At 44.3% G+C, this 17,774-nt stretch overlaps 1 protein-coding gene and 1 non-coding gene across 2 annotated transcripts in view; one reads left to right on the forward strand and one right to left on the reverse strand.

The window, feature by feature from the left end:
- LOC117084433 (serine/threonine-protein kinase ULK2-like) overlaps positions 1–17,774 on the reverse strand; it is a 49,107-nt gene that overhangs the window by 28,500 nt on the left and 2,833 nt on the right. The window contains exons 3-4 of the mRNA XM_033213119.1: positions 2,603–2,635; positions 2,238–2,274 (exon numbers count right to left, since the gene is read on the reverse strand). Of these exons, the coding sequence (XP_033069010.1) occupies positions 2,238–2,274; positions 2,603–2,608 (43 nt within the window). The 5' untranslated portion in view covers positions 2,609–2,635. The remainder of the gene's footprint in view (positions 1–2,237; positions 2,275–2,602; positions 2,636–17,774) is intronic.
- On the forward strand, positions 15,720–15,790 carry TRNAG-CCC. Its single transcript has one exon. It is a non-coding gene; the product is annotated as a tRNA-Gly (tRNA).

The raw sequence follows: 17,774 nt of genomic DNA on the forward strand, positions 1-17,774 counted from the left end.
TTTTTTGTATTTTTAGTAGAGATGGGGTTTCACCATGTCAGTCAGGATGGTCTCGATCTCCTGACCTTGTGATCCACCCGTCTGGGCCTCCCAAAGTGCTGGGATTACAGGCATGAGCCACAGGACTCAAAAAAAAAACTGGTATTCTAATGAGGGCTGTAAACTGGTGTCAACTGACATTCTAATGCGGGCTGTAAGCTGGTGTTACTCAGTCTGACCCCAAGTAGAAAAGCGCTTCATCAGGAACACCAAGGATGTGAAGAAAGGCAGAGAGAGCAGGGTGCTTTCCAGCTTCAACTCCTTTCCAACAGCAGTGAATGAAAGTGTCTGTCTCACTGCGTTCTATCTATGAATAACATTTTGAAATGTGTTTACTAAATTGACAGTTTTTTTTTTTTAAACTACCAAATTCAGGACAATGGCTGCCTCTAGGGAAAGGACAGGAATGGGACTGCAGAAGGGCTTACAGGGAGCTTCAACTGTATTTATAATTTCTTTCTTCTATTTTTGGGGTTTTTTTTTGAGACAGAGTCTTGCTCTGTAGCCCAGGCTGGAGTAAAATGGCTTGATCTCAGCTCACTGCAATCTCCGCCACCCAGGTCCAAGAGATTCTCCTGCCTCAGCCTCCCAAGCAGCTAGGAAATACAGGCATGCACCACCATACCCAGCTACGTTTTATATTTTTAGTAGAGACAGGGTTTCACCATGTTGAACAGGCTGGTCTCAAACTCCTGGCCTCAAGTGATCCACTCACATTGGCCTCCCAAAGTGCTGGGATTACACGTGTGAGCCACCATGCCTAGCCTATAATTCCCTTGTAAATGGTGGTAGCGGGTGCAAGTACCGGTATTCTTTACATTTTTCTCTACACAGCTTCTGAATGTTAGCAATATTCTATATTATCCTATATATCTATGTTATATTTTGTAAATTGTCCACAGTGCTTTACCATCAACTGCCGTAATCTGTTTTTTTTTTCTGAGATGGGAGCTTCCATCTTGTTGCCCAGGCTGGAGTGCAATGTCGTGATCTCGGCTCACTGCAAATTCCACCTCCTGGGTTCAAGTGATTCTCCTGCCTCAGCCTCCCAAGTAGCTGGGATCACAGGCATGTGCCACCACCCCCAGCTACTTTTGTATTCTTAGTAGAGATGAGTTTTCTCCATGTTGGTCAGGCTGGTCTCGAACTCCCGACCTCAGGTGATCCACTCGCCTTGGCCTCCCAAAGTGCTGGGATTATAGGTGTGAGCCACCGCGCTCAGACGCCATAATCTATTTATAGGTTGAATGTATTAACCATTTACTGTCTTTTTGCATATTCCCCTTGCAACTTTTAAGGGGTGAACAAGTATGTACTGCCTTCACTGGCCAGGTGTGGCGGCTCACCCTATAATCCCAGCACTTTGGGAAGCCTAGGCCGGTGGATCACGAGGTCAGGAGTTTGGGACCAGCCTGATCAACATGGTGAAACCCCGTCTCTACTAAAAATACAAAAATTAGCTGGGCGTGGTGGCATGCACCTGTAATCCCAGCTACTCGGGAGGCTGAGGCAGGAGAATCAATTGAACCCAGGAGGCGGAGGTTGCAGTGAGCCGAGAATGCACCACTGCACTCCAGCCTGGGTGACAGAGCAAGACTTTATCTCCAATAAAAAAAAAGAAAGAAAGAAAAAGAAAATACTCTGGAGGCACACAATTGGATCTGAATGCTTCATATCCTACATGTATGCATTTTGGGTTCAAAATTTCAAGCACCATCTAATACTAAAATCTTACTTCTGTATCACAAAAGAATTTCAATGTTACCTTTAATGCCTTATAATGTTTTTTGTTGCCTTTTTTTAATTACAAGAAATGTTCACACAAATACATTCTTGGATACATTTTTCCACTATAATTTTTTTTATTTTGAAAGAAATGAAAAGGACTACTACTCAGTGAAGCCTTTTGAAGGAGAGGAATTCTATCGGGTTTCTCCTCTCCTGGGGATAGGACCATCTCTCAAACACTGTCAGAGAGAGACACACAAAAAGGTAAATACTTATATACAAGTAAAGCTTAGGAACAAAACCACAGACAACAACTGGTCTGCAAAGTGATCACAAGTCAAACAAATACACAAATATTTACTGAATGTTTCTATACAAGAGCAGAAAATGGGTAGTGTATTTCAAAAGTACCTCTTAGAATTAAACAGGCTGCAGCACTATCTTTATTGAACACTGACACACACAGTTACCTTGCAAATAATCTGCGAGGTCTCCACCACTGCAATACTAACACAGAAAAGAGAAAGTAATGAAAATAAACACAGTGATTCAAGATTAATTCAATCCATTCTCAATTGTGATTAAAAAATCATTTGTATATAATGTCATGTAAATATAGCCTAAAAACATTATAGATTCAAAATTTTATATTCCTTGAGTAGAATCTAGATCACCAAATCAACTTTATTAACACAAACATTCAAATAATTTATCTACGGTCAATCTGAAGGTTCATATTAATCAAAAGCGACTTGAAATATGAAGATTTATGCTAGAATCTAAAAAAAAAAAAAAAATTGGAAATGAATTAAACAGAAGTTTGTATACTACCTACCTCCATCACCAAAAAGACAGAGTTGGGTAATTCCTGAAAAGTAAACATATTAAATATAATTTAGAGAAAAATTAAACACAAAATTTAAGTATAATGATAGTTTAAAATACCACACTTGTTCATTATTAAAACTGGTAAAATGAAACCACAAAATCTATCAGAAGGTGAAATTAAAATTCGCAACACAATGATGTATCTCCGCTACAAAGCCAAATCAAGTTTTAGTAACACTAATGTAGTCATCAACAAGTAAAATTTTGTTTACAGAAATAACTACATAAAGATTCATCTTTTGGTTATGACTGACCTAAAACAACAGATCTAGGACAAACAGATCTTACAAAAAGCATGGTAAACTTACAATGGGGAAAAAGGAAGGATTCTTTGGTCCTTGGGGAAACACTTCCTCTATGAAAAGTTTATGATTTGGAGCAGCAAAATGGCATAATCCTCCCTAGCAACACTAAATGCACAATCTGATTTCTGGAATATATTACTCAGGATGTCTGGTTTTTTGTTTTTCTGTTTTTTATGTTTATTTGGGGCAATCGCATTATCAGCAATTGTTGGCAAAGGGAAATATTTTATCACATTATCAACACATGTTCCAAAATGTTGAGGAAATGAATTGAGGGCTCTTAAAAAGTCTCTCAAATCCATATAATTCCAAGTCTGCTGTTAATTAAGTAACTCAAATATTGATTAGCTGGCTCTTATATAAAAAATGGCATATAAATGCTATTTATTAAAAAATGGCAATTTTTATAACGGTAACTAAATTTCAGATTGAACTTCCCTGTGGCTTAACTTGAGCCAGTGTGCAAATGTGATTCAAAATATAGCTTTTGGCCAGGCACGGTGGCTCATGCCTGTAATCCCAGCACTTTGGGAGGCCGAGGCAAGCAGATCACAAGGTCAGGAGATCGAAACCATCCTGGCTAACACAGTGAAACCCTGTCTCTACTAAAAATACAAAAAATGAGCCGGGCGTGGTGGCAGACAACTGTAGTCCCAGCTACTTGGGAGGCTGAGGCAGGAGAATGGCGTGAACCCAGGAGGCGGAGCTTGTAGTGAGCCAAGATTGTGTCACTGCACTCCAGCCTGGGCGACAAAGCCAGACTCCGTCTCAAAAAAATACACACACACACAAACATACACACAGCTTTTGGGCTGGCTGCAGTGGCTCATATCTGTAATCCCAACACTTTGGAAGGCCAAGGTGGCAGGATCACTTGAGCCCAAGAGTTAAAGACTAGCCTAGGTAACACATGGAGAACTCATCTCTACTAACAATTAAAAAATGGCTGGGCACAGTGGCTCACGCCTGTAATCCCAGCACTTTGGGAGGCTGAGACAGGTGGATCACCTAAGCTAGAGAGTTCGAGATCAGCTTGGCTAACACGGTGAAACCCCGTCTCTAATAAAAATACCAAAAAAAAGAAAAAAATTAGCCGGGCGTGGTGGCGAGTGCCTGTAATCCCAGCTACTTGGGAGGCTGAGGCAAGAGAATCACTTGAACCCAGGAGGCAGAGGTTGCAGTGAGCCGAGACTGTACCACTGCACTCCAGCCTGGGCAACAGAGTGAGACTTTGTCTCAGGAAAAAAAAAATAAATTAGGCCGGGCACAGTGGCTCACACCTGTAATTCCAGCACTTTGGGAGGCTAAGGTGGGCAGATCACCTGAGGTCAGGAGTTCAAGACCAGCCTGGCCAACATAGTGAAACACCATCTCTACTAAAAATACAAAAAAATTAGCCGGGCACAGTGGTGCATGCCTGCAATCCCAGCTACTCCAGAGGCTGAGGCATGAGAATCACTTGAGCCTGGGAGGTGGAGGCTGCAGTGAGCTGAGATCGCGCCACTGTACTTCAGCCTAGGCAACAGAATGAGACCCCAACACAAAATAAATAAATAATAAAAATAAAAAAGTCTTGAAGGACACAAAACAGTATTTTCTTCTGGAAAGAGGAAATGAAGAGGTATAAGAATAGGGCATCTCAGCCAGGTGCGGTACCTCACACCTGTAATCTCAGCACTTTGGGAGGCCGAGGCGGGTGGATCAGGACGTCAGGAGTTCAAGACCACGACGTCAGGAGTTCAAGATCAGCCTGGCCAATACGGTGAAACTCCATCCCTACTAAAACTACAAAAATTAGCTGGGCGTGGTGGCACGTGCCTGTAGTCCCAGCTACTCTGGAGGCAGAGGCAAGAGAATCGCTTGAACCCAGGAGACAGAGATTGCAGTGAACCGAGATTGCACCACTGCACTCCAGCCTGGCGACAGAACAAGACTCCATCTCAAAAAAAAATTTTTTTAAATACAAAAATTAGCTGGGTGGGGTGGCGTGCACCTATAGTCCCAGCTGCCTGGGAGACTGAGGCAGGAGAATCACTTGAATTAGGAGGCAGAGGTTGCAGTGAGCCAAGATCGCGCCACTGCACTCCAGCCTGGGTGACAGAGCAAGACTCATCTCAAAAAAAAAAAAAAGCATACGCAGTGGCTCACGCCTGTATTCCCAGCACTTGGGGAGGCTGAGGCAGGCGAACCACGAAGTCAGGAGATCGAGACCATCCTGGCTAACACGATGAAACCCCGTCTCTACTAAAAATACAAAAAATTAGCCAGGCATGGTGGCGGGCACCTGTAGTCCCAGCTACTCAGGAGGCTGAGGCAGGAGAATGGCGTGAACTCGGGAGGCGGAGCTTACAGTGTGAGCCGAGATCACCACTGCACTCCAGCCTGGGCGACAGAACATGACAGAGCGAGACTCTGTCTCAAAAACAAAAAAGAAGAGGGCATCTCTTTTTTACTTCATATATTGCTAGACTATTTTAAGTGTTTTTATACTGCAGCTCATTTACTTTTGTAATTTAAAAAAACAATAAATTCTTTTTAAAAGTCAAAATAACATGAGTAGGTGGTTCTCTCAAGTAAATTCAGACGCCTAGAAGCAGAAGTAAAGACAATGGCAGCATGACACAAAGCAACAGAAAAGAAGGAAATGACAAGCCAGACAATTCAAAGAAAAATTCCTGGTTTCTTTTTTATTTTAAAATGATATTTTTTTCTTTTCTTTTTTTTTTTTTTTTTTTTTTTTTAGACAAGGTCCTGCCCTATTACCCAGGCTGCAATTCAGTGGTGTGATGCTGGCTCACTGCAACCTCCGCCTCCAGGTTTCAAGCAAGTCTCCTGCTTCAGCGCCCCCGAGTAGCTAGGACTACAGGTGCGTACCACCACGCCCAGCTAATTTTTATGTAGTTTTTCTAGAGACGGGGTTTTGCCACGTTGTCCAGGCTGGTCCCAAACTCCTGGACTCAAGCGATCTGCCCATCTTAAACTCCCAAAGTGCTGCGATTACAAGCATGAGCCACTGCATCTGGCCTAACTCCTGGTTACTAAAACCCAAATCCTCACATCTCTCTGCTATATTCTTAATTCATTCTCCACTCCTCAGGCAACTTCTGTGGTTTATCTCACAGGAAAAGAGGAAAGAAACATTCCTACAATCCTTGGGCTTATTTCCCTTGGGGTTACCTGGTACTAGACTATCTCACAGCATGACTAAGTAGGGTTGGAATCATCATCCATACTTTGGTGAGAGGGTAGTGTTAACATGGAAAAAGTGGTTTGCTCAAGATCCTAAGCTGAGTTTGCTAGTAACAGTACTCTAAGCCCATGTTTCCTTATTCACATCTATGGCTCTTCCTCTTATGTCATTTCTTAGTCCATTTAGGCTGCTAAATTTTCATAACAAACTACCATATACTGGGGGGTTGAAAACAGAAATGTACTTCTCACAATTCTGGAGGCTGGGAAGTCCATCAAGGCACAGGTAAATCTGGTGTCTGGTGAAGGCCTACTTCTGGTTCAGACAGCCATCTTCTCACAATAAGCTCACATAGCTGAAGGAACAAGGGAGCTCCCTCTGTGGTCTCTTATAAAGGCACTAATATCTCATTCATGAAACCTCCACCCTCATGATCTAATGAGGCCCCACCTCCTAATACCATCACCTTGAGGGATAGGATTTCTTTTTTTTTTTTTTTTTTTGAGAGGGAGTCTTGCTCTGTCGCCCAGGCTGGAGTGCAGCGGCACGATCTCCACTCACTGCAAGCTCCACCTCCCGGGTTCATGCCGTTCTCCTGCCTCAGACTCCCGTGTAGCTGGGACTACAGGTGCCTGCCACCGCGGCTGGCTAATTTTTGTATTTTTAGTAGAGACAGGGTTTCACCGTGTTAGTCAGGATGGTCTCGATCTCCTGACCTCGTGATCCGCCAGTCTCGGCCTCCCAAAGTGCTAGGATTACAGGCGTGAGCCACCGCGCCCGACGGGGGATAGGATTTCAACACATGAATTTTGGAGGGACATGAACATTGACACCATAGCAAATCAAGTTCTACAAAACTTAGAGATGCAAAATACAATATATGAAAGCCAATTCTAGGCCGGGCGCGGTGGCTCAAGCCTGTAATCCCAGCACTTTGGGAGGCCGAGACGGGCGGATCACGAGGTCAGGAGATCAAGACCATCCTGGCTAACACGGTGAAACTCCGTCTCTACTAAAAATACAAAAAACTAGCCGGGCGAGGTGGTTGGCGCCTGTAGTCCCAGCTACTCGGGAGGCTGAGGCAGGAGAATGGCATAAACCTGGGAGGCGGAGCTTGTAGTGAGCCGAGATCTAGCCACTGCGATCCAGCCTGGGTGACAGAGCGAGACTCTGTCTCAAAAAAAAAAAAAAAAAAGAAAGCCAATTCTGGCCGGGCATGGTGGCTCACGCCTGTAATCCCAGCACTTTGGGAGGCCAAGGCAGGCGAATCGCCTGAGGTCAGGAGTTTGAAACCAGCCTGGCCAACACGGTGAAACTCGTCTCTACTAAAAATACAAAAATTAGCCGGGTGTGGTGGTGCATGCCTGTAATCCTCGGAAGGCTGAGGGAGGAGAATTGCTTGCTTGAACCCAGGAGACGAAGGTTGCAGTGAGCCGAGATTGTGCCACTGCACTCTAGCCTAGGCAACAGGGTGAGACCCCATCTCAAAAAAAAAAAAAAAAAAAGCGCACAAAAAGAAGGCCAGTTCTAGCTTCCTTCTCTAACACAAACCCAACATAGGTTTGTGGAAAAACTCTCCCTCAATGTGTATCTCAGTAACACTAATTACACCAAAGGCTGCAAAAACATTCAGAATATATAATACTGATTTATAAATAAATTTATAAATTGATTGATACTCACCTACTCTGACCCTGATTTGCTACAATTCTTCAAATTCCCTAAGTCCTAACTCTTTTTAACAGTCTTACAGAAGACTTCTTCTGTAGATATCCTCAAAAACAGGTTAAGAGTCTGGGATAGCTGGTTGGGCTTTCTGGATAATAAGTTGAATCCCTACATTATCCCTTTGTATATAATTAAGTTCCAGAGATCAAAAATATAAATATGAAAAAATGAAACCCTAAGTACTAGATGAAAACATGGAGAATCATTTTCATAAGCTCAGGGTAAAGAAATCTTCTATAATATGAAACCTAGGGGTCATTAAAGAACAGGTTGGATAAATTTCACCATGTAGAACTTCTATATATTAAAAAGAGACAGGCGGAGCACTGTGGCTTACGCCTGTAATCCCAGCACTTTGGGAGGCCGAGGCAAGTGGATCACGAGGTCAGGAGTTCAAGACCAGCCTGGCCAAGATGGTGAAACCCTGTCTCTACTAAAAACACAAAAAATTAGCTGGGCTTGGTGGCGGGTGCCTGTAATCCCAGCTACTCAGGAGGCTGAGGCAGGAGAGTTGCTTGAACCCAGGAAGCGGAGGTTGCAGTGAGCTGATATCACACCACTTTATTCCAGACTGGGCAACAGAACAACACTGTATCTCAAAAAAAAAAAAAAAAAAAAAAAAAAAGAGGCTAGGCCAGGTGCGGTGGCTCACGCCTGTAATCCCACCACTTTGGGAGGCTGAGGCAGGTGGATCACCTGAGGTCAGCAGCTCGAGAGCAGGCTGGCCAGCATGGTGAAACCCTGTCTCTACTAAAAATACAAAAATTAGCCAGGTGTGGCGGTAGTCGCCTATAATCCCAGCTACTGGGGAAGCTGAGGCAGAATCACTTGAACCCGAGAGGCAGAGGCTGAAGTGAGCTGAGACTGCGCCATTGCATTCCAGCCTGGGCAACACAGTAAGACTCCATCTCAAAAAAAAAGGCTAAAATAAGACTCCCCCAAAATACCAGACAAAATGGGAAAAATATATCAAAACATGACAAAGAGCTATCAACTCTGATTCCCTCTTGTTTATCTCCTACAGTCCAAGTGCCCAAGTCCCATCAATTCTATCTCCTAAACATCTCACCAATCTGTCCAGGCCTCTGTCTCCATTGATACCACCATTCTTTCTTACCCAGATATAAATAACTCTTTTTAATAACGGTATACACTGAGCATGGTGGCTCAGGCCTGTAATCCCAGCTACTCAGGAGGCAAAGGCAGGAAGATCATTTGAGCCCAGGAGTTAGAGGCTGCAAGGAGATATGACGGTGCCACAGAAGAAATGCACTCCAGCCTGAATAACAGAGTAAGACCCCATTTCTAAATAAGTATTTAAAAATAAAAATAAATGCACAGGCCGGGCGCGGTGGCTCAAGCCTGTAATCCCAGCACTTTGGGAGGCCGAGACGGGCGGATCACGAGGTCAGGAGATCGAGACCATCCTGGCGAACACTGTGAAACCCCGTCTCTACTAAAAAAATACAAAAAACTAGCCGGGCGAGGTGGCGGGCGTCTGTAGTCCCAGCTACTCGGGAGGCTGAGGCAGGAGAATGGCGTGAACTCGGGAGGCGGAGCTTGCAGTGAGCTGAGATCCGGCCACTGCACTCCAGCCCCGGCGACAGAGCAAGACTCCGTCTCAAAAAAAAAAAAAAAAAAAAAAATAAATGCACAGTTCAATGTGTTGTGACAAATGTTTACACCTATGTATCTACCCTGCCAATCAAAATACATAACAATTCCATCACCCCAAAAAGTTCTCTCATGCCCCTTTCCCATCAGTCCCTGGGACCAAGAGGCAACCTCTGTTCTGATTTCTATCACCCTAGCTGACTTCTGACTCTTCCCAAAATTCACAAAAACAGAATTATACTGTAGCAGTATATGGCACGCTTCTTTTTCTCAAAATAATGTTTGAGGCCTGGTGCGGTGGCTCATGCCTGTAATCTCAGCACTTTGGGTGGCCGAGGCAGGGGGATCACATGGTCAGGAAATCGAGACCATCCTGGCTAACAAGGTGAAACTCCATCTCTACTAAAAATACAAAAACGGCCAGGCGCGGTGGCTCAAGCCTGTAATCCCAGCACTTTGGGAGGCCGAGACGGGCGGATCACAAGGTCAGGACATCAAGACCATCCTGGCTAACCCGGTGAAACCCCGTCTCTACTAAAAAATATAAAAAACTAGCCGGGCAAGGTGGCGGGCGCTTGTAGTCCCAGCTACTCGGGAGGCTGAGGTAGGAGAATGGCGTAAACCCGGGAGGTGGAGCTTGCAGTGAGCTGAGATCCGGCCACTGCACTCCAGCCTGGGCGACAGAGCGAGACTCCATCTCAAAAAAAAAAAAAAAAAATACAAAAACAAAATTAGCCAGGCATGGGGCTGGGCGCCTGTAGTCCCAGCTACCTGGGAGGCTGAGGCGGGAGAATGGCGTGAACCTGGGAGGTGGAGCTTGCAGTGAGCGAAGATCACACCACTGCACTCTAGCCTGGGTGACAAAGCGAGACTCTGTCTCAAAAAAAACAAAAATAAGTTTAAAAATTTTTTATGGTCCGGTACAGTGGCTCACTTTGGGAGGCCAAGACGGGCAGATCACCTGAGGTCGGAGTTCAAGACCAGGTGGACCAAATATGGTGAAACCTCCTCTTTACTAAAAATAGAGAAATTAGCGAGGCGTGGTAGTGGGGCACCTGTAATCCCAGCTACTTAGGAGGCTGAGGCAGGAGAATCGCTTGAACCTGGGAGGCAGAGGTTGCCCTGGGCTAAGATCATGGCATTGCACTCCAGCCTGGGCAACAGAGTAAGACTCTGTCTCCAAAAAAAAAAAAAAAAAAAAAAACTTTTTTTATATGTTCCTACTACAGCTTCTGATACAACATCTTCTGAGTTTCTTATCTTGATTTAAAATGTCTTTCCATCCCTTGGATTATATAGTCATCTAAATATTATTCTGAGACTGTTATTATTTACTTTATATATTTAAGCCTTTATATTCATTTGGAAATTATTTTGGAAAATGATGAGAATGGTGTTCCAATTCTATTTTTTGTCAGATGTCTCAGTTTTATGAACACCACCTTTTTTTTTTTTTTTTTTTTTGAGACGGAGTCTTGCTCTTTCTCCCAAGCTGGAGTGCAGTGGCCGGATCTCAGCTCACTGCAAGCTCTGCCTCCCGGTTTTACGCCATTCTCCTGCCTCAGCCTCCCGAGTAGCTGGGGCTACAGGCGCCCGCCACCTCGCCCGGCTAGTTTTTTGTATTTTTTAGTAGAGACGGGGTTTCACCGTGTTAGCCAGGATGGTCTCGATCTCCTGACCTCGTGATCCGCCCGTCTCGGCCTCCCAAAGTGCTGGGATTACAGGCTTGAGCCACCGCGCCCGGCTATGAACACCACCTATTAAATGATCACCTTTTTCTTGAGATACTAAAAATTACCAAGAGGTAGATATTTAACCAGACCACTGACAATCACACAGTTAAATATTTCTAAGTGAAAGTACTTATCTCATGCTCGGAGTGCTCTAGAAGATTTATCTTTTGAAAAACAAAAATGGTATCTCTCTGCTTTTAAAACTCTTCAGTGGCTTTGCACTGTCCTTAAGATAAAGATCAGATCTGGCTCCTGCTAACCTCTCCAGTATCACCTAACACTATGCTCTCGCTCTCATTACTGTACTCCAGACACACTAACCTCCTTCCAGCTCCTCAAACTCAGTGGTCTCTCCTGTCAGTGGTCTTTACAGAAGGTTTCACCTCCTTGGGAAACTTACTTTTTTCTCCCATTAACCCCCACCTAGCCTTCTCCAACCCATCCCTCAATCTCTATAGACATCATTTCCCCAGGAAGCCTTCCCTTGTCCCACTTCCCTAGTCCCCATGTTGTCCAAACCTCGCCAACAGTTCTCCCTTACAGCACTTGGCACACTTGGAAACAGTAACTATCGGCCCGGGTGTGGTGACTCACGCCTGTAATCCCAGCACTTTGAGAAGCCAAGGTGGGCAGGTGGCTTAAGCTCAGAAGTTTGAGACCAGCCTAAGCAACATGGTAAAACCGCATCTCTACAAAAAAATAGAAAAATTAGCCACGCATGGTGGTGCCTGCCTGTAGTCCCAGATACTTTGAAGGCTGAGGTGAGAGGATGGCTTAAGCCCGGAAGGTGGAGGTTGCAATGAGGCATGATCATGCCACTGTACTCCAGCCTGGGTAAGAGAGCCAGACTCTGTCTCAAAAAAGAAAAAAAGAAAAAGAAAAAGAAATAGCAACTATTTGCTTAATGACATCTTCCCTAATATACTGTAAGAGTTCCACAATGACAAGGACCATTTCTACTTTGTTCATGACTATACTCCTGTACCTCTCATTAACCAGCTCAAGAAATTCGAGTCATAAATAAATCAGTAAGAAAAATGAACACAACCGATGTATCACGGAACAGCAATGGGAATGTCACAGAAGAAATGTAAAAAGATAAATGCAGCAAAAAGATGATTGATACCCTAATGATTTAAGAAAAAAAAAATATATCAGCTGGGCACAGTGGCTCACATCTGTAATTCCAGAACTTTGGGAAGCTGAGGCAGGTGGATCACTTGAGGTCAGGAGTTCGAGGCCAGCCTGGCCCATTTCTACTAAAAATACAAAAATTAGCCAGGCGTGGTGGTCGGTGCCTGTAATCCTAGCTACTTGGGAGGCTGAGGCAAGAGAATTGCTTGAGCCCAGGAGGCAGAGGTTGCAGCGAGCTGAGATCATGCCACTGCACTCCAGCTTGGGCAACAAAGTGAAACTCTGTCACACAAAAAAAAAAAAGAAAAAGAAAAAGAAATAAAGAAATAAAAAAATTAGGCTGGGCATGGTGGCTCACACCTGTAATCCCAGCACTTTAGGAAGCTGACGCAGGAGGATAACTTTAGGAGTTTGAGACCAGCCTGGGCAACATAGTGACCTCATCTCTATTCATTAAATAAATATAATTTTAAATTTTTAAAAAATATATTTTCCTAGTGTGAGATCGTAAAGATTTTTTTTTTTTTTTTTTTTTTTTTTTGAGACTGAGTCTGGCTCTGTCGCCCAGGCTGGAGCGCAGTGGCCGGATCTCAGCTCACTGCAAACTCCGCCTCCCAGGTTGACGCCATTCTCCTGCCTCAGCCTCCTGAGTAGCTGGGATTACAGGCGCCCACCACCTCGCCCGGCTAGTTTTTTGTATTTTTTAGTAGAGACAGGGTTTCACCGTGTTAGCCAGCATGGTCTCGATCTCCTGACCTCGTGATCCACCCGTCTCGGCCTCCCAAAGTGCTGGAATTACAGGCTTGAGCCACCGCGCCCGGCCAGATTTTTTTTTAAAAAAAGGTCACTACTGGTTAAAAAGAACCGGTGGCTGGGTGTGGTGGCTCACACCTGTAATCCCAGCACTTTGGGAGGCCAAGGCCGGCGGATCACAAGGTCAGGAAATTGAGATCATCCTGGCTAACATGGTGAAACCCCATCTCTACTAGAAACACAAAAAATTAGCCAGGCATGGTGGCGGGCGCCTGTAGTCCCAGTTACTAGGCAGGCTGAGGCAGGAGAATGGTATGGACCCTAGAGGCGGAGCCTGCAGTGAGCCGAGATCATGCCACTGCACTCCAGCCTGGGCGACAGAGAGAGACTCTGTCTCAAAAAATAAATAAATAAATAAAAAATAAAAAGAACTGGTATAGGCCAGGCGTGGTGGCTCACGCCTGTAATCCCAGCATTTCGGGAGGATGAGGTGGGCAGATCACAAGGTCAGGAGATCAAGACCATCCTGGCTAACACGGTGAAACCCCATGTCTACTAAAAATACAAAAAAGTAGCCAGGTGCTGTGGCAGGTGCCTGTAGTCCCAGCTACTCGGTAGGCTGAGGCAGGAGAATGGCATGAACCCAGGAGGCAGAGCTTGCAGTGAGCCAAAATAGAGTCACTGCAGTCCGGCCTGGGCGAAAGAGCGAGACTGTCTCAAAAAAAAAAAAAATTATCCAGGCGTGGTGGCGGGCACCTGTAATCCTAGCTACTCGAGAGGCTGAGGCAAGAGAATCGCTTGAAGCCAGGAGGCAGAGGTTGCAGTGAGCCGAGATTGTGTCGCTGCACTCCAGCCTGGGTGACAGAAAGAACTGGTATAATCTTTTAAAAGTTAGCTAATATCTTTGACTAAGCAATTCCACTTCAAAGAATTTATTCTACAGGAACACTATAAAAACACACAAAGATACATGTAGACAGCTTTCTCTGCAGTACTGTTTCCAATAGAGAAAAAATAGGAAACACTCCAAATAGCCATAATTCGGTGGTTTTTTAAGCGACAGGACTCACTCTGTCACCTAAGCTGGAGAACAGTGGCCAGTGGTGCAATCACAGCTCACTGTAACTTCAAGTTCCTGGGCTCAAGCCTTCCTTCCACTTTAGCCTCCCAAGTAGCTGGGATTACAGGTATGTGCCACCACATCTGGCTAACTTTATTTTTTGTAGAAACAGGGTCTCACTATGTTGCACAGGCTGCTCTTGAACTTCTGGCCTCAAGCAATCCTCCTGCTTCAGCTTCCCAAAGCACTGAGATTATGGTGTGATCCACCATGCCTGGCTCATAATTAGGTTTTAAGTAAATTATCATTTAGCCCTACAATACGATATTGATTATGACAAAGTATCTAAGATACATCAAGCTTAATAAAACAAGTTGCATTTCTGTACAAACACTACTATTTCTCTCAAAATTTCTCTTAAAAACCAAGTAGAAATGGTTATAGATTGATATACGTATTTAGAAAATTCTAAAATATACCAAACAGTGGTTATCTCTGGGAACTGCCATGTCTTTTCTAATCTACCATTCGCACAGTATTTGATTATTTTAACTGTGGGCATATATTACTTTCGGAATCAGAGGGAAAATGCATTTCTTTTTAAGTCTCATCTAAACTGAAAGCTGATTTTTACAATGTCAAAAGTCCTCAATTTATAAACTTCAGACAGATAACCAAAACTAATGGTCAGTAAAAATGACATTCACTCCGAGTTGACAGTTACTATATTAGTTCCTAAACATACTGTACCCATTGATGAACAATTTGAATCAAGAAAACAAATACAAAGTATTAGGTCAAGACTCTGTTTAACAGCCAAATGCTTAAGATATCTGATTAGGGCCGGGCGCGGTGGCTCAAGCCTGTAATCCCAGCACTTTGGGAGGCCGAGACGGGTGGATCACAAGGTCAGGAGATCGAGACCATCCTGGCTGACACGGTGAAACCCCGTCTCTACTAAAAAAATACAAAAAACTAGCCGGGCGATGTGGCGGGAGCCTGTAGTCCCAGCTACTCGGGAGGCTGAGGCAGGAGAATGGCGTAAACCCGGGAGGCGGAGCTTGCAGTGAGCTGAGATCCGGCCACTGCACTCCAGCCTGGGCGACAGAGCGAGACTCCGTCTCAAAAAAAAAAAAAAAAAAAAAAAAAAAAAAGATATCTGATTAATACTTCTTGTTTGTTTTGTTTTGTTTTTGAGGCAGAGTTTCCCTCTTGTTACCCAGGCTGGAGTGCAATGGTGCGATCTTGGCTCATCGCAACCTCTGCCTCTTCGGTTCAAAAGATTCTCCTACCTCAGCCTCCCGAGTAGCTGGGATTAGAGGTATGTGCCACCATGCCCGACTAATTTTGTATTTTTAGTGGAGACAAGGTTTCTCCATGTTGGTCAGGCTGGTCTCGAACTCCTGACCTCAGGTGATCCGCCTGCCTTGGCCTCCCAAAGTGCTGGGATTACAGGCATGAGCCACCACGCTCAGCCTGATCCTTCTTAAGTTTGTTTTTATAAATTAGTTTCAAAGCACTGGTGGTGCAACAATAGAAATTTCACAGCATTGGTGGTTCAGTGGTAGAATTCTCGCCTCCCATGCAGAAGACCCAGGTTCGATTCCTGGCCAATGCAGCTCCCACCTTCATCCTAGCTACTCAGGAGACTGAGGCAGAAGATATCCCTTGAATCCAGGAGGCAGAGGTGCAATGAGCTGAGATCATGCCATTGCACTCCACCCTCGGTGACAAAAGTGAGACTTCTTCTCAAAAAAAAAAAAAAAAAATAGTTCTAATAGTATACCATGTACAAAACAATATTTTAATGCAGCCACTGTGAAATTCCTGATTGTTTAACAATTCAGTTTTTAGTATGTTCTCCCTAATGATACCTCATTCTATAATCAAAGCTGTTACTAAAAAATACTTTTCATTCTGATAGCAAATAATCTAAGTATACTTTCAAAACGAAACCTACTCTGCAATTGCCAGGGTTTTCTGTATCTTTCCAAGGTTGGGAAACTAAAGAGTTAACATTATTTAACAGTTTTTGTACTAGGTACTGAGTTGTACCACTTGGTGCCCTCTGTCTACAGAGACTAAGACAAACTATACAAACAGCAGTGAGGAGAACCAACATTTCAACTACGGACTGAGAGAAGAGATGAGTTTAGTTTTGACTTGAAAGGTTTCTTCTCCCCTTTTTATGCTGCTTTGAATTTCTCAAATGAAGAAACGAATTACAGCTCTCTGAATAGGTAATAAAATATACCCACTGCATTCACATATTCCACAAATGGAAGTTTAAATTGTAAAGTTTTTGTAAAGCAATCATACTGTACAATCAAAAACGTTAACACTGTGCATGCTATTTGACTTCGTCTTTCCAATTCTAGAAATTGAAGTTAAATAATCAAAAATATGTTCAGAAGGTATACACAATTCTTTCAGCATTTTTCTTTTTAGGAAAAACTTAAACATCCTTTTTCTTTTTCCCCAACATGGAGTCTGGCTCTGTCACCCAGGCTGGAGTGCAGTGGCACGATCTTAGCTCACTGCAACCTCCGCCTCCCTGGTTCAAGCAATTCTCCCGCCTCAGCCTTCTGAGTAACTGGGATTACAGGTGCCGGCCACCACGCCCAGCTAATTTTTGTATTTTTAGCAGAGACAGAGTTTCGCCATGTTGGCCAGACTGGTCTTGAACTCCTGACCTCCGGTGATCCGCTTGCCTCAGCCTCCCAAAGTGCGGATTACAGGCATGAGCCATCGCACCTGGCCAAAAAAAATTTTTTTTTTTTTTTGAGACGGAGTCTCGCTCTGTCGCCCAGGCTAGAGTGCAGTGGCCGGATCTCAGCTCACTGCAAGCTCCGCCTCCCGGGTTTATGCCATTCTCCTGCCTCAGCCTCCTGAGTAGCTGGGACTACAGGAGCCCGCCACTGCGCCAGGCTAGTTTTTTGTTATTTTTTAGTAGAGCCGGGGTTTCACCATGTTAGCCAGTATGGTCTCGATCTCCCGACCTCGTGATCCGCCCGTCTCGGCCTCCCAAAGTGCCAGGATTACAGGCTTGAGCCACTGTGCCAGGCCCCAAAAAAATTTAAACATCTTATAACATGAGTTTAGTTACTTTGTGTTATGATATGACCACATGAAAAAAAATTTTTTTTTTTTTTTTTGAGACGGAGTTTCGCTCGTTACCCAGGCTGGAGTGCAATGGCGCAATCTCAGCTCACTGCAACCTCTGCCTCCTGGGCTCAAGTAATTCTCCTGCCTCGGGCTCCTGAGTAGCTGGGTTTACAGGCACCCACCACACCTGGCTAATTTTTGTATTTTTAGTAGAAATGGGGTTTCTCCATGTTGGTCAGGCTGGTCTTGAATTCCCAACCTCAGGTGACCCGCCTGCCTCGGCTTTCCAAAGTCCTGGAATTACAGGTATGAGCAACAGTGCTCAGCAGAAAAATGACAATATTTTTTAAAAAGTAAATATACAACAGTCCATTTGTCTCACCCCCCTAAAATTAAAACATATTGAAAGCAAAGACTTTGTTTTATTCACTGCTTGATTCCTAGCACTCAGAACAATGCCTGGCACATAACAGTCACTCAAAAACTTGCAAAATAGG

The sequence above is a fragment of the Trachypithecus francoisi genome, unplaced genomic scaffold (genome assembly GCF_009764315.1).
Source record: "Trachypithecus francoisi isolate TF-2019V2 unplaced genomic scaffold, Tfra_2.0 Contig00485, whole genome shotgun sequence".
Taxonomy (NCBI): Eukaryota; Metazoa; Chordata; class Mammalia; order Primates; family Cercopithecidae; genus Trachypithecus; species Trachypithecus francoisi.